Raw genomic sequence first — 15,773 nt, 5'->3', positions numbered from 1 at the left:
ACACACACTCCCTTTAGAGTTATGCACCATAAAAGAGGAACACATGAAATAGTAGTGACAGCATAAGAAATAAAAAGAGTTTATTTCGGCACTTGTTACTGTTTTATGATAAGTCTGAACAGTTAATCCACAGAGGTACCTGAACTGCAAAACTGCAAAACAAAGCAGCATTTTCAAGAGGTAACCAAGCATTTGTTGATAAAACTGAAATCTGAACAAACAGCTATAACTGGGATATAACATAAAATTTAATAAACTTAGAAGGGGCCACAATGAGAAACTACAGCTTATAGCAGGGGTCCCCAGTCTTTTTGAGTCTGGGGCATCACTGAAATTTTGAAACGACAGAATGGTTGCTGCGGGAAATGGGGCTACATGCCCACTTAGCAGAAGCCCAAGTCCAGGGGACAAGAGGTAATTTTAAAAAATACACTGAGAAAGGACAGAATAAAACCAACACTATTATGTAAGCTGTCGTTAGAAGCAATGTTAAAATAACTACAAAGCCAATCAGAAGCTATGCTTGTGAAGAGCTCCACCTAGCCCCACCCACTTTCTGAAAACACTCTGCAGACATCAGGTAAGGTATTGGCAGGTGCCATGGCACCCACCACATTGGGGACACCTGGCTTCAGAATAATATTGAAAATCATGTTAAAAATATTGGTCAGACAAAGAGTCATACAGACCTAATCTAAAAAGCAAACGAAGTGCCAATGAAAAATCTGCCACAGGAAAAACTTTCTATATGCTTATTTCTGGGAATCATTTAAAGGGATGTCAATCAAATAACTAGCGTACACTGTAATGTTTACTCTTTAAAATGGAGCTTTTCAACATATTACTTGAAAATAAAGCTCTCCCCTTTCTTTCCAAATCCACAAGATTCTGTGAATGTTATATACATCTTTATAATTCTGAAAAATCACACATGCATCCTTTTTATGTAAAGGGGTGCAACACAAATGTAATACTGACATTTGCAAAGTGAAAAACCTTACTGATGCAAAGGGAAAAAAAACTTGCATTGGCTTTGTGGATGTTTGCATCATGTTGCGAATTAGAACAATAACTAGACACTGCACACATCAGCCTAAGACGGGGCTCCGATTAGGTAGGCAGAATTTGATACATGTTTGACATTGTTAGCCTACTCAAAGTTCACTTATCCAGTAATAACCTGCAAGCTTCTGCATTTCATTAAATGGACTCCAGTCTCCACTGTTTCCCGAATAAAAAATCTCAATGGCAGCCTATTTTAGCATCCATCTAACTATAATGAAGAGGAAGGTTTTTTAAAGGAAAAAAAGGTCACCATATTGTCTTTCCCCCCCCGCTTGTAATTCTGAAGCAATATCCCCTAGAAGGAGCTTACTTGTTGATGTGAGCCAACACTGTGTTATTGATAAAAAGCATAGATGACAAGTTAATAGAACTGTGGAGACTTCTTGTCATCTTCTCAACTGCGCATATGCTTTGCAGATCTCCCTTCCGAGCAAAAGCCTGAACGAGACGCGTAACTGCAAGTCGACTGGGCACTCCGTCTCTTTCAAGGAGAGTCTTCAGAGAAGACATTGCATCTGTTGAGGAGAGTATGGAGAACAAGAAAAAAGCTCCTCATTCAGAAACTGAAACTTATGTCTTCATATAACATCACATAGGTTTCATTTAATAGCAGAAGAAAGAAAAGGAGAAAACATCCTGAACAGTGAAAAAGGGAAGGTTTGTCTGTGCGACACCTAACGAAAGCAATCATATACTGGCACACTACACATATAATGATAAACCCAGGGGTTTATCATGGAATTGAGCGAATGTAGTCTGTCCTCTCTCCTTTCTCAAGCTGAACACTTCAGTGACAAATTATCATTCATTTTTTTGTCCAAATGACACCGGTCTCTGCTTTCTCAGTTAGATTAAGAATTCTGGTCTTGGGCAAAACTACTGGGCAAATTTCATGGGCATGTACAAGTGGAGGTAATGAACAAATATTTCCCAAGCTTGTTTTTGTAAAGAAACCAAGAATGACTTGTTACCGCATGTGAATATAGCCTATGCATAGCTGTTATTTTAGTTTCTTGTGGCTCATAGTTTCAGTCATGGCTTACAATTTTCATTTTGTAGAGGCCTTTGGCCATCTGTAAACCGCTCATGCAAAGCGGTAAAAATAAAACAGTAAGGGCATTGTGGGTAGAGAAAGAGGTGGGGAGAGCCCGTGATAAAAACTCGGAAAGTGGCTCCCGACTGGCCCCTCCGAGTGTCAGTCCGGGGTCAAGCGGCCAATTGAGAGCTGCGTGCAGCCCAGCTCCTGATTGGCCACTTGCCCCGCCGTGGACTCGGAGGTGAGGGGGCTGGGGGAAGAGCCTTTGCTGCCGGGAAAGGCTTCAGAACGGCGACAAGAGCGTCAGAGACGCTGCGAGTCTCCCCACCAAAGCCCGGACCTGGGGGGGAGGGGGTGGCCGTCGGAGACGCACCGGGCCTGCTCCTGTTGCCCCGCTGAAGCCCGGACCTCGGGGGGGAGGGGGGTATGGGAAAGGGGGCGGTGGAGCCGGCGCAGCGGGGGTCCCACCAGCCCCCATGGTAACGCCCATTGTATTTTTCAATACAATGGGCTTTGCATCTAGTATATAATAAATATGATACTACAGCTACTATTACCACCATAGTGTCAGTCAGCATTTACTTCTTGGGATGAGAGCTTCCAAAAGTAAAACCTTTATGTGACTTTTAATTTTTTTAAAGTACATGCCTCTCTTTGGAGAGCCTAACTACTTTATTTAGCAGACCAACTTTACTTAAATACAAACCAATTCTAAAATTCAAATGTATAAGCACATGTAGTACAGTACCTAAAAGGAACAGTTAATATGAAATATTATTAAAGGCTTTAGTGGACAGGACAACTTCAACCCGGTGTCTAAAATACAGTAACAGTAAAGGAATTCTACAAAAGAGGTAGTGTCACAAAAAAGACCCTCTTCCCAGAAGCTACCTACCTAAGTACCCAGTACCACAGTACCCAGACAAGAGCCTCAAAAGAGGACCTCCATTGACAGGCAGATCCATATGGCGGAGGGTAGTCTTACACTATGAATTCACACAGGTGGACTTTGGCTTTTATCATAAATGAGTTCTTATGACAAAACGCTAAGGTGCAAGGGGCTGATACATGCATCATTATAGAATTGTGGTCCCCACATTTTTTGAGCATTTGGAATTCAGACATACTGTTGGGGGTGCAGCTACAAAACAGCTGCTTCAAGAAGTTGAGCCAGCCACAAAATGACTACAATAGTTTAACTTCAATTACACCATGAAGATCCCTGTGTTTGTGTGTGTGTGTGGGGGGGGGGCAGCTGCTGCCAATGCAACTTTTTAAAAAGCCTGCACATCCAATTATCTTTCTAATGGCCAACAGTCTATCTGGGCCCACCTACTTTCTAAAAAGACTTGGGTGAGCTCCCGGAAAGATGTCCACAGGCATCACAACGCCCACAACTCCCTGCTGCAGAACAGTGGTGCAGACCCTTCCTTTTGCATTTAATTCATGAACTTGGTGTAAAGGCTGGCATCTTTCTCTACACTACCAGTTAGCTTCATTATCAATAGGCTGCTCACTATGCATCTACACCCAATTGTCAGTGTTTCTATATTAAAAGCACACTCTCTAACCATAGGGTTTTGTTAACCTGAATCCTAACTTTCTCAGGAACAACAGGAGCATAATTTGATTTCGGTTGCTTTCCTAGCTCATCCACCTTCCTTTTATAATGTGACAAGTTTATATATGCAGGTAATGTTCTATCTTGTTAACAGCCTACATATTATTTGTATGTGTTTTTCACGTTGCTGGGCATCATCCAGCATACCTGTTCTGAATTGGGAAAAACATTAAAGCAATAGTGACATACCACAAATCCTTTATTTAAGGAATTGAATAGGAGATGGCTATGTCTGTTCATAGGTGATATTAAAATGATTACCACTCATGTGTTTTTGCAGCTCAGTAAGGAGGGGGTGGAAAAAAAATCTTGCTGCTCTTGTAATTGGGTCACGCCTATCATATCTTATAAACAAGCCTTACTCAAAAGACATTCCCATGTATTTATGGCTTTAAAATCATGAGCATCCTTGGTTATATTCCACAAGTTATTTTAATCAACTAATTCAAAGCAAAACACACATCAGATCCACAGAAGGCATGCATTTGCTTTCATTCTAATTTGTTTTAATTAGAAGTTCTGTTATCAGTAAACATGAAAACAGTTTGTATTTCACAAACCATCATTCAAGAGTGAATAAGAAGAAAAGCTGTACCACATTTGTACAGGTGTTTAAAAGGAGTTTAAAATAATCTACCGTACGTTCTCCAGTATTAGAACATATGTGAAACCTTTATGGTTTTACAGTTTTAATGGGATTTTATGGGGCGTTATCATGTGATCCGCCTTGAGTCCAGGAGGAAGGCGGACTATAAACTGAATGAATGAATAAATAAAATTAAAATAACTCTGTGGCCCATGCTTTGCTTATTTTGTATCCAGGATGGCAAAAGTCACAGAAAATTAAGGGTATACACCCATGACCACCTCCACTGTTATTCATTTAATGTGTCCCTAATAATTCTTATATTTTCTTTGAGAAATTGTGGTGAGACCAATAAGAAGAGAAGCAACAGGGATAAATCCAAATAGTTTATTCATGGGATGCGGGTTTTTCAGCTTCCCATTTCAGGATGGAAGCAGCATGCGCACATACAAATCAATTTACATATGGGTAAACATTTTCCTTCCACCCTTCTGTTTCAAGTATCAAGCAGGTAAACCACCTGTAAGTAAGTTTACTCGCAAATAGCTATCATACGTCAAATTTCAAGGGGACAACATTTCTCACAATGTCTGACATACACTGAGAAGATCATTGTGGGAAGCAGAGGCATATAAGAGATGCTGCTTCACCTGTTAAAATAAAACTGCATGTGCATGCTTCATGCCATGGTATTACAATACAATGATGGTATAACAACTAGGCATGCAACCCCTGAAAAGTCTTTTATTGGGACCAACACAATGACACATAGTATGCAAACTTTCAAGCTCACCAGAAGGTTTCAAATATGTTTTAAAAACATATTTAAAATGAGGGGAGGGGAAAAACAGATTTTCCAAGTCATGTTCTTAAGATCTGGTCATGCCAGCATTTGGTGTGGATGCTGAGCTGGCCTGCTGATTTGAATTGCTGTTAGTTTAGCACAAGGCTCCCATTGTGTGTTAGATCCCAATACCAACCCCCGAGCATCTGAAGAATACAGACTCTCCTAGGCAGTTTAAGAATGGCTTTAAACTACATGTAGAACAGTACTGGCTAGACCTCAAGAACATTTTTTCCCACAGTCAGAGTAGTTCAGCAGTGGAATCTGCCTAAGGAAGTGGTGAGCTCCCCCTCACAGATGCATTGAGCAGAAGGCTGGACTAGATAACCTGTGTGGACCTTCCAACCTGTGTGGACCTTCTAACCTATTCCCTCCATCCAAGCTTTTGCCAATCTAGTGGACCACAAGAGATATAAGGGCACAAACCTGGGTGATGGAGCAATGAGAGGTGCTGTCAGCACTGAGAATGAAGCAAGGGGAGGTGCTGTCAAGCAGCAAGAGGAACAAAAGGAAACATAACTTGCAAGCAAATATGACTACTTGGTGGCATGGGATCATGCTGTATCTCTAGCTGACTTGTTAGGGTTCAAGCCAAGATTTTAATTATTGGCATTAAGTTGTAAAGGACCAAAGCTCAACATTTTAACAGACACCCATAATATGACGTGTCACTATTCCAAGTTCTTATGGTACAGCTTTAGCTCCAGAAAGCAGAACAGCAATTGAATGAGCATATATTTCCAAATATTTGTTTTATGCTATCTTGGTAAACAAACCTTCCTCCCTTGGGTGTCAAAATAGCATTATTTTGCAATTCATAATTCACTGAAAGGGAAGTAATGATATTATTATTTGGGAAATATCCTCTGCCTAAAACAATACCTTTTAAAAGAATGTGATCTGAAGCAATGCAAAAATCAGAAATCTACACAGAAATCTAGAACTGTTAATCAAGCAGCAGTTATTCCAAATGTAAAAGTGTACAACTGTACAACTTCTTTCAAGAAATACGATTTTTTCAAGTACTCTATGTAAATGCTGTAACAACTTGGACTGAGGTAGCTATGCTTTGTTCTGTTTCGTTTCATTTTTGTGGAGTCTCAAAGCTGAAGGTAAGCAACAGCTGAAGGTAAGCTGAAGGTAAGGAAAAGAAGAACGTAGATCTACACTAAAAGTTGTCCACCACTGCATTCCCAAGGCATTTATTTTGCTCATCCAACATTTCTGTTACTGTGCAATATAAGATTAAAAGGAGCACAAAAGCATGATGTTATGTTTCATTACTGTTGGTATTGAAAACTATTAAAAAGTATTAGATTAAGGTTTTTTAAAACCAATATTATAATCATTTAGTGCACAACCGTGCACATTTAACACTCAATTTAACTCACTTGATATCTTGCACTACCAACACAATGTGCTTGAAGAAACTGCTGGGAATTGTTTCAGATGCTCTAAAGTATGTTAATTTCCAAAGCAAAATGACTTGTGTTGTGAATTTTAACGCACTTGAAAGCCTGTACTTTCTCTCGTACTGGAGCACAAATTTTGCATGTCTGAAGAGCTGTGATTCATCTTAAGAAAACCCATCTTGTGTTAAATGGAACGGAAACTGGACTAAGTGGTCAAATGACAAGTACATTCATATTCAAGCTGTATTATAAATGCATGTACAGTAATTTACGTCTCTCAGCTACCACAAAAGGCGCTTGATAAGCAGGTAATTTGCTAAATGGACTCCTTTATCCAAGTATTCGAAGGGCGTTACAAGAAAAATCTGCAGAGGCATTAATGTGACGTAAAGGTCAAGCATTGTGACATACCTTTCAAATAATCCCGCCTAACTTGCGTTATGATGAGGAGGCTGCTGGCAGCATCGTTCAGCATGAAGCCCTTGATGTGGGTCTCAGCGCTAAAAGAAGCAGACATTTAGAAAGGAATTACTGACATGCTTCTGATACGATAATAAATGGTTGAGCACCAAGGTGAAATTATAAAAACTACTGTTCGTATGTTAAAAATATTGCTGCAAAATATCGACCTGGAGACAGCTTTTGTGTTATCCTGTCAATGGTTATAGAAGGATAATTTTTTGTGCATTCTGACAGATGACAAAGTTGGAAATGAGCAACAAAAGAAACAAAGTACAAGATTTTTTTTAAACAATCGGTTCAGATTCTTGAATGCTGACATATTAGATGACGAAAATAACTGCATGCCCTGCATTGTTCTGCTGTATCCTAAGCAGGATACTTTTTCTTCTTTTTAAAACAGTCACCATAATTATAAAATGTAAAACTATTCTTTCCACAATAAAAAATGAAACATTTATTTTCAGCACTGTATATTTTAAATATAAACTAAAAGGATATTATGAACCAACACCATATCATTTGGTTGATTTAATTTTCAAATTTCTGTCATCTAGATGTATACAGGGTTTTAAAAAAAACTCTACATATTTCTTTTGCTGATTTAAAATGAAATTTCAACTCGTCAGTTCTATATCCCTTACAATGCAAAAAGATGAAAAAAGGGGGGGGGGGCTCGGCTTTAGTAATATAGTTACAAACCTTTAAAGGGCAGACTACCAAAAGTTTTCTTTCGCATTTTATGCGTATGCCGTCAAATGCCCTCACCTTCTCTAATGAAATTTTACTATCTCAGGGTAACTTTACAAGGTTCACAGAAAACCCCTACTTGCAGGAGCATGTGTACACCTGCCATTTGCCATATCAACAATCAAGATAAACCGCAGTGATCATCTTGTGGCAAACAACTGAGCAGCCTACCTACTTGAACTTATGAGTTGAGCGGATTGGGAGGTAAGCAGGGTCATTGCTAAATTATTCTCCTCAATCCCAAGAAAATCCTTCATTGAGTACACAATATGACTATCCTCTCAGTCACTTTCAGCCTCTGGAACCCACAAAGGCAGTCACTGGACTCAGGATTTTCCTACTCTCCCAACCAATCCCCTTAATCCCTGCCTAAGCGTCCATTGCTCAGTTCCGCTTTTTTCCCTTTGTCCCATCTGTCAAAGCCTTTAAGTCAACAATTCATGCATGAGACTGTAAATTACATGTAACAAAGGATTTACTTTCTCCAATCTTCCAATCTTCAGTGTGATTAAATAGATGTTAGCCACTATTACAGAACTAATCCTTCATTCCAATACTACTACATTTCTATTTTAGAACCATTCCTAAAACTCATAAGACTCCAAGGAGTAAAAATCCTGACTGGCCACAAGCATCAGAAAACTTTTGTTAAGTGTTTATATTTAGAAAAACAATCCCTACTAATTTAGTCTCTCTTATAAGCCAGACAAATATATTACTATGAGATCTGGGACAGAAGTATCCAGAAGACCTCCATATTCCCTTATATACTTGCATGGACAATGTACTCATTTGTATTCGTATCCAAATTCATTCAAAGATAAAAGACACAGTCATGAAGGACTGGGTCTTCTCAGAAGTATTACCCTGACTATGAAATTATTTAAACTTTCCCCACCATTATTAATGGTGTTTCAGTGCCGACATAAAGTGTTTTTATTTTATCAAATTTTTAATTAAAGAAAAAAAAACCTATTGTTTCAATGTTCCTTATACCTACAAGTACAGCCTTTGCTTCTAGATTCTGGATGCTTCATCAATTTATTATTAATTAAGCTGCCCCCCTTTTTTCCCCAGAAGCAAAAACTAAATCAACAAACCTTAAGACAGCTATCAACTACAAATTGGTAAAAACAGGAAGAGGATTCACTGTCCTTCACTCCCTCTTCTGCAGAACACTCAGCTATTAATGAAGACATGCACTAGCTGGGTCAAGCAGACCAATTGAAAGGGCTTCCCTCACTCTTTCCTCCTCTTCTTCCTGCCACTGATTGGTGTGAAACCTGTCCCATTAGATTAAATGAAGTTAAGAATGAAGCCCAAAATGCATCATTCAAGAACAGCCCAGACTGGCTACCAAGTGTCTTTGCCTTGACTTGACAGATTTTATTATAATGCTATTTCGCTAGTTATAGTAAAGCAAGAGTACCTTAGAGGTTCTGTATTGCCTATAACGGTGTTCCCCAACCACTGGGCCATGGCCCGGTGCTGGGCCGCAAAGGCACTGGCACCGGGCCGTGGCTCCCTGCCTGCGCAGGGCCGCGCAGGCGCGTTTGTGCCTTGCGCGGCCGCAAACGCACATGTGTGGCACTCCCACGCTTGCACGGCAGAGGGGGGGAATGCTTGTGTGTTTGTGCCATGTATGGCACCCCTGCGTATGCACACGTGTGGGGTGCCCTGCATGCGCATTTGCGGCTGCACATGGCGCAAACGCACATGCACGACCTGACAGCGCATGCGCGGCCGCCCCTGCTGCCGCCGGTCCGCAGCCTGAAAAAGGTTGCGGACCACTGGCCTATAACAAGTAATATAATGATGTAAACAGGGTTTGTGCATATTAATAGTAGTAATAGTTATAATAATAATGATAATAATATTCTTAACTCCCCCCTAGTTGGCTCAGAGTGGGTAACATCAAGATTAAAAACATTCAATTCCAGTAATTTACATAAACAATAAGGTAAAGGTAAAGGTATCCCCTGTGCAAGCACCGAGTCATCTCTGACCCTTGGGGTGACACCCTCTAGCGTTTTCATGGCAGACTCAATACGGGGTGGTTTGCCAGTGCCTTCCCCAGTCATTACCGTTTACCCCCCAGCAAGCTGGGTACTCATTTTACCGACCTCGGAAGGATGGAAGGCTGAGTCAACCTTGAGCCGGCTGCTGGGATTGAACTCCCAACCTCATGGGCAGAGCTTTCAGACTGCATGTCTGCTGCCTTACCACTCTGCGCCCCAAGAGGCTCTTTTACATAAACAATAAAACATTAATTTAAAAAAAATTGGTTTTAGGTTTTTAAATTAAGTTAAAATCTGCCTTCTCATAATTGGAAACTTATTAGAACCTTATTGGGGGGGGGGGTCAGTGTTAAGCATGTTTTTCTTAGACGGTTTCAGAAAGGTTCTCAGATCGGAAAGCCAGCATCCTGTTGGTGTTAATTTCCTGGCCTCAACCATAACCCTGGAAGAACAGCTCATTCTTTATAGGCCCTCTGGAACTGTTTAAAATTCTGGAAGACCCTGGTTTCATATATATAGAGAAAGCCTGCACTAAGCAGTGTTCCACCAGGCTATTTATCTTTGCTAAGCAGTTTGCCCTGGATCTTTTGTGAGGAAAGTTACAAGGTATCCAAAGAATTTTGCACTACAAGTACAATACCTTGTATGGCAAGTGCATTTGTTCTTGTTTGACCTCGTGTAGCAGAAATATTTGTAGAAGAAGAAGAAGAAGAAGAAGAAGAAGAAGAAGAAGAAGAAGAAGAAGAAGAAGAAGAGTTGGTTCTTATGTGCCGCTTTTCCTTACCCAAAGGAGGCTCAAAGCGGCTTACAGTCGCCTTCCCATTCCTCTCCCCACAACAGACACCCTGTGGGGTGGGCGAGGCTGAGAGAGTGCTGATATCACTGCTCGGTCAGAACAGTTTTATCAGTGCCGTGGCGAGCCCAAGGTCACCCAGCTGGCTGCATGTGGGGGAGCGCAGAATCGAACCCGGCATGCCAGATTAGAAGTCCGCACTCCTAACCACTACACCAAACTGGCTCTCAGTAAATATTTGTATGTGCTTGCACAACAGTACCACAGAAGAAATGTATTCTCTCTAGATGTTCATAGAACTTTAGATCATGCTATTTTGCAGAATCTAATTGTGCATTAAACTTGAATAGACACAGCCCACTCCATTTCTCAACATTTCATAATATAATTTATTGGGGTAAAATGTGCTAACCTTATTTCAAAAGCTTTAACACTGAACCAATTTTGAAGATTAAAAAATTATAACGAAGGAACTACTTCCCTGGTAAGGCCACTGCATATTTAATCAACTACCCTAGCACAGCTACATTTCTGACAGATTTTCCTGTAGTGAATGGCAAACATGACATGGGATTTGTATTTTATGCCTAAAGTAGAATTTTATGATCAGTTCACTAAATCTGACTTCCTACTGATTCTGTCAATACACTCACTAAAAAGCCCCTGTTGCAGCATTCCATGTCTGGCTTTTGGACCTTAAGGACTAACCAGCCATATAAAGTGAATGGTGTTTGGATGATGTGTGCATATGTTAAATTGTTAAATGTACCAAGCATGTGGTTGTGTTGTGATGCACCATTAGATACAAAATGACCCAAGAATGCCACCTTCTTTTTGACTTATGACATACAGCACATTGAAAATGCCCATCCATTATGATGCTCCCATGCAAGACCATGTTTCTAATAGGAAAACAAAACATTTACCTGAAAATGAAAGTATGAAATAATTTTATACAAGTTACAAAGGTACAGATTTAAGACTTACATATTTTTTACTTGGAGGGCTTTTTCAAGACAACCCTCACTCAGCAGTGCTTTTAAAAGGAAGGAATAATCCTGAGCATCAAGCATAATACCTTTCTTTTGTGCCTCTAGTAAAATGTTGTATGCTTCTGCAACGAGAATTAAAAAAAAATTGATGTGTCAGTTTGTACCGAAATGCAGCAAAAGAGCTTTCACATCTTTTCGTTTTTTTTTTAAAAGGCAGCATTTGAAACAAATCTATCCCACTTTTCTTCAGGTATCTTTGGGTTCAAAGCTATGCTTAAGAAACTGTTTTCTCAACTGCAGTGGATGATCTTTTCTGTGTAATTGTTCTTAAAAATACAGAATTCCCCCCTAAACTCTCAGTAACTAAAATTTGGCTTCATTAAAAATACACACAATGTACCCAGCTATGGCCAGTAATGACTTCAGCAATGTGTGCTTCAGACATCTACACATGTCCTCTTTTAAGTGACTATGCCACTAGTTTGGCCAACATGCTGCATGCAATTTTAATGCTATTCCTAATTCTCAGGCAGGAAATTACACTGATATTGTATCACAGTAGCATGGCAGCAAATACTGGCAGTGTTTTCAGTATTGGGAAATCAAATTATTTGGCTAAGACAAGATTTACATAAAAACATACAATTTACAAATATACAGATATTTAACAAGTAAACTAAGGCTGCATTTATTTGACTGATTAACAGTTTTATTTCACACATTCACAATAACTGTCAGTTTGTGAAAAGACATTATCAAAAAAAAGGGAAAGAAAGAAAAAAGGTAACCACACTTTTCAGTCATTTACTTTTCTGAAACAAGATGATGCTACTGTAAACATTCTGTAGAAAGTGAAATGTAACCTCCAAAATTTCATCCCTACTTCTGAAAAAAAACTGAATTTTTACTAAGTTCAGAAATGTCCAAGTAATTTTTAACATCTGAAATACAAGTGCAACCACGATAGTACCTAAGATCCTATATTTCCTGCAGAAGCAAATGTTATTTTAGTTCAGCCTGTATTTGAAAATTTATAAATTAAAAAAGAGAATAAATGAGAAACAATTTTGAACTGTTACTGCAGATCAGTCACGTATTCTTTGAATATGAGTTCTACTGGATCCTTTATACCTAAGTCACGGTATGCTCAAGGACAAATGACTCACAAGTATTCATGTTATGGGACAGATGCTGTTCATATACTGTTGCATATATTCAGACCAGTTGGTTCTTACAAAGATATTGATTAATTTTAAAGAGTCACATGCAAGTATTTAAACTTTTTTTAATCCACAATGTTTATGTTTTCAATACATAAATTTGTGTCTAATATCTAAAAGGCGCACTCTGAGACATCACAGTGTGTAATAGAAGATTTTGCCCGTAACACAACTGCACCTTCTCAGTCTTGCACTGTTCCTGGACAGTTCAAGACAAATAGTGTTATGGGTTTTATGGCCATCCTTTGGGGAGGGAGTGATTTAGGGAGTGGGGCAACACTGTGGGTGCTGTGACCGCTACTGAGGGATGTTCTAGTTTGTTAGTAACCCCCTAATGAATATGGGTTGAATACAAGTGTGAGCTGAATAGACAACAAGTTAGTTTTGAATAGGTTCTGTTCTATTTCCATCTCCTTGGGAATACCTTTTGAGAAAATAATATAGCACATGATTTTTTTGGGAAGGAGAGGGGTTAGAATTACCCCTTCACATACATACACTTTTAATGTGAGTTTTCTTTCCCCTCCCACTAGATCATATAAGTTTGTCCCAATTTCTAGATACAACCAAATGCTTACAAGGTATGACACAGTAATTTATTATTTATTTATTTACTGCTCATTCCCAATCACAACCATTGTTAATTCATCACACAATAATAAAAGTTCAATAAAAGTAAAAAAAAAAAAAGTAAAATTGTGTTCTGCCTCCCCACAACTGGTGCACAAGTCAGCCAATTTGGTCATTACAATGATAAAAATAGGGCCCAAGTGGGAGAAGAGTATGGGAAAGGAGAGGAAGGAGCCCCACATGATTTCAACCTGCCATGGCTTCAACCATAGGCCTGGTGGTTGTGTGCTGTTTCACAGGAAGAAGTTTGATAGCTCTGTCAGGGCCCAGATGTCAACTGGAAAGGCCAACAAGGCCTTGGCTCTGGTTGGGGTCAGGTGGACCTCTTTGGGGCCAGGAATTGCCAGCATGTTTGTATTTGAAGAAAAAGAGTTGGTTTTTATATCCTGCTTTTTATTACCTGAAAGAGTCTCAAATCGGCTTATAATCGCTTTCCCTTCCTCACCCCACAACAGACACCCTGTGAGATAGGTGGGGCCGAGACAGCTCTGAAAAGACTGCTTTGTGAGAACAATACTACCAGGACTGTGATGAGCCCCAGGCATCCAACTAGACGGATGTGGAGGAGCAGGGAAACAAACTTGGCATGCCAGATTAGATGCCACTGCTCTTACACACTACGCTAGTTGACACTTGGCATAATGCTATAAGGGGAATATATTCAGAGAGGCAAATATGCAACAAAAGCAGTCACTGGTGATATTTTTTTTGTTAACACCAAAAGAAAGAGAATTAATTTGTCCAATAGGAAAGATAGCCATCCTCCCTCTAGAATTTACTCCCTCTAGAATTTACTCAAACATGCACTGATGGCTGACATTTTACCATCACTAAGCCAAGCTACTAGCGCCCTATCTGGCCCCGGAACACCTAGTCACAGTGATTCATGCTACAATCACCTCTAGACTGGATTTCTGTAACTTGCTCTATGCAGGCCTGCCCTTAGCCTTGTCCCGGAAACTACAGCTGATCCAAAACACAGTGGCCGGGATCCTCACAACAACACCGTGGAGGCCCCACATCCGGCCCAATCTTCACCAACTGCAGGGGTTGACAGTTGAATTCGGACCAGGCTAAAGGTTCTGGTAATTACATTCAAGGCCATACGCAGTCAGGGCCAAGTGTACCTGAGGGACCACCTCCCTGCCTATGCCCCTCAAAGAGCTCTACGCTCCGCCACCACCAACCGGCTAATCGTCCCTGGCCCTAAAGAAGGCCACCTGACCTCAACCAGGGCCAGAGCATTCTCTGTCCTTGCCCCCACCTGGTGGAATGAGCTCCCAGAGGAGATTAGGACCCTGACGGAGCTAAAACAGTTCCGCAGGGCCTGCAAAAGGGAGCTCTTCCGCCAGACATTTGGTTGAGACCAGGGATAACCAACAACATCTGAAGTGCTCCTGCTCCCTCCCTCCCAGAACTCCATCAGTACGCTCTGCTCCTGGACCTGTTTGCACTGTTGCACTGTTACAAATATCAGTTATTAGTATTAATGTTACAGTTATGGATTATTTCTTGTATTGTTTATAACTTTTATATAAACCACCCTGAGCTTCCGGGGAGGGCAGTATATAAATATAATATATATAGTATAATGTATTATGTTCAAACTTAACCAAAATGGGGGTGGGGGAGGAGTAACCTTTCCAACTACAACAAATAATGGTCACAGTGATAAATTAGCCCAAAGCTATTATTTATCACAGATGGAGGGGGACGAATATAAAGAGTGCTTGTATATATAAGAAATACAGATCTAGTATGATTTAGAGATCTGTTTCTGCAGTACTTTTATGCAGCACAGCATTTGCTATGTAGTAGAGATCACCAGGGCGGTATTTAAAATGTTAACACATTTCTCAAAATAATAATTCACTTACGTTCAACTTTACCCTTTTTGCAGAGTATGAATATTTTCTGCCGACGATCAAGAGATTGTTCAGAAGGCTGCAAAGAGGAATAAAGGGTAGGGTAGACATCCTCATCATACCAAGCCTAAAAAAGAAAGTAGTTGACACAAACATTGTTATCTTCTCCTTATATTTTTTCTTAATATCCAGTTTAACAATGTGTATTCTTCAATGCAAATATTTCACCAGGAAACACCAAAACTGAAATATACCTCGGGAACATGAAAAGGAACTTCCTGATTATTCATTTTAAAAATATCTGCGAGTAACCTCAAGGTCCTCTCCCGTGGGACGACATTTTCTTCTTGCATTTTAGTCCAAATGGTATCAGCCTTTTCCACATTGTTGTTTTGCTCTGAAAGGAAGACATTAAGAATGAGCAAAATCAAACAAACACGAATCACTTAACAGAACCACACTGACATTTTCCACAGTAAGAT

General features: G+C 40.0%; 1 protein-coding gene across 1 annotated transcript in view; it reads right to left on the bottom strand.

Annotated features, from left to right (window-relative positions):
* Positions 1-15,773, bottom strand: part of LRPPRC (leucine rich pentatricopeptide repeat containing) — a 151,426-nt gene that overhangs the window by 15,524 nt on the left and 120,129 nt on the right. Inside the window, exons 28-32 of the mRNA XM_077337524.1 lie at positions 15,546-15,688; positions 15,304-15,418; positions 11,572-11,698; positions 6,976-7,064; positions 1,376-1,580 (exon numbers count right to left, since the gene is read on the bottom strand). Coding sequence (XP_077193639.1) covers positions 1,376-1,580; positions 6,976-7,064; positions 11,572-11,698; positions 15,304-15,418; positions 15,546-15,688 — 679 coding nt within the window. The remainder of the gene's footprint in view (positions 1-1,375; positions 1,581-6,975; positions 7,065-11,571; positions 11,699-15,303; positions 15,419-15,545; positions 15,689-15,773) is intronic.

Source organism: Paroedura picta, chromosome 1 (genome assembly GCF_049243985.1).
Source record: "Paroedura picta isolate Pp20150507F chromosome 1, Ppicta_v3.0, whole genome shotgun sequence".
In the NCBI taxonomy this organism is placed as follows: domain Eukaryota; kingdom Metazoa; phylum Chordata; class Lepidosauria; order Squamata; family Gekkonidae; genus Paroedura; species Paroedura picta.
The sequence above is the reverse complement of the archived record's forward strand: the minus strand, read 5'-3'. Positions and strand labels throughout refer to the sequence as shown.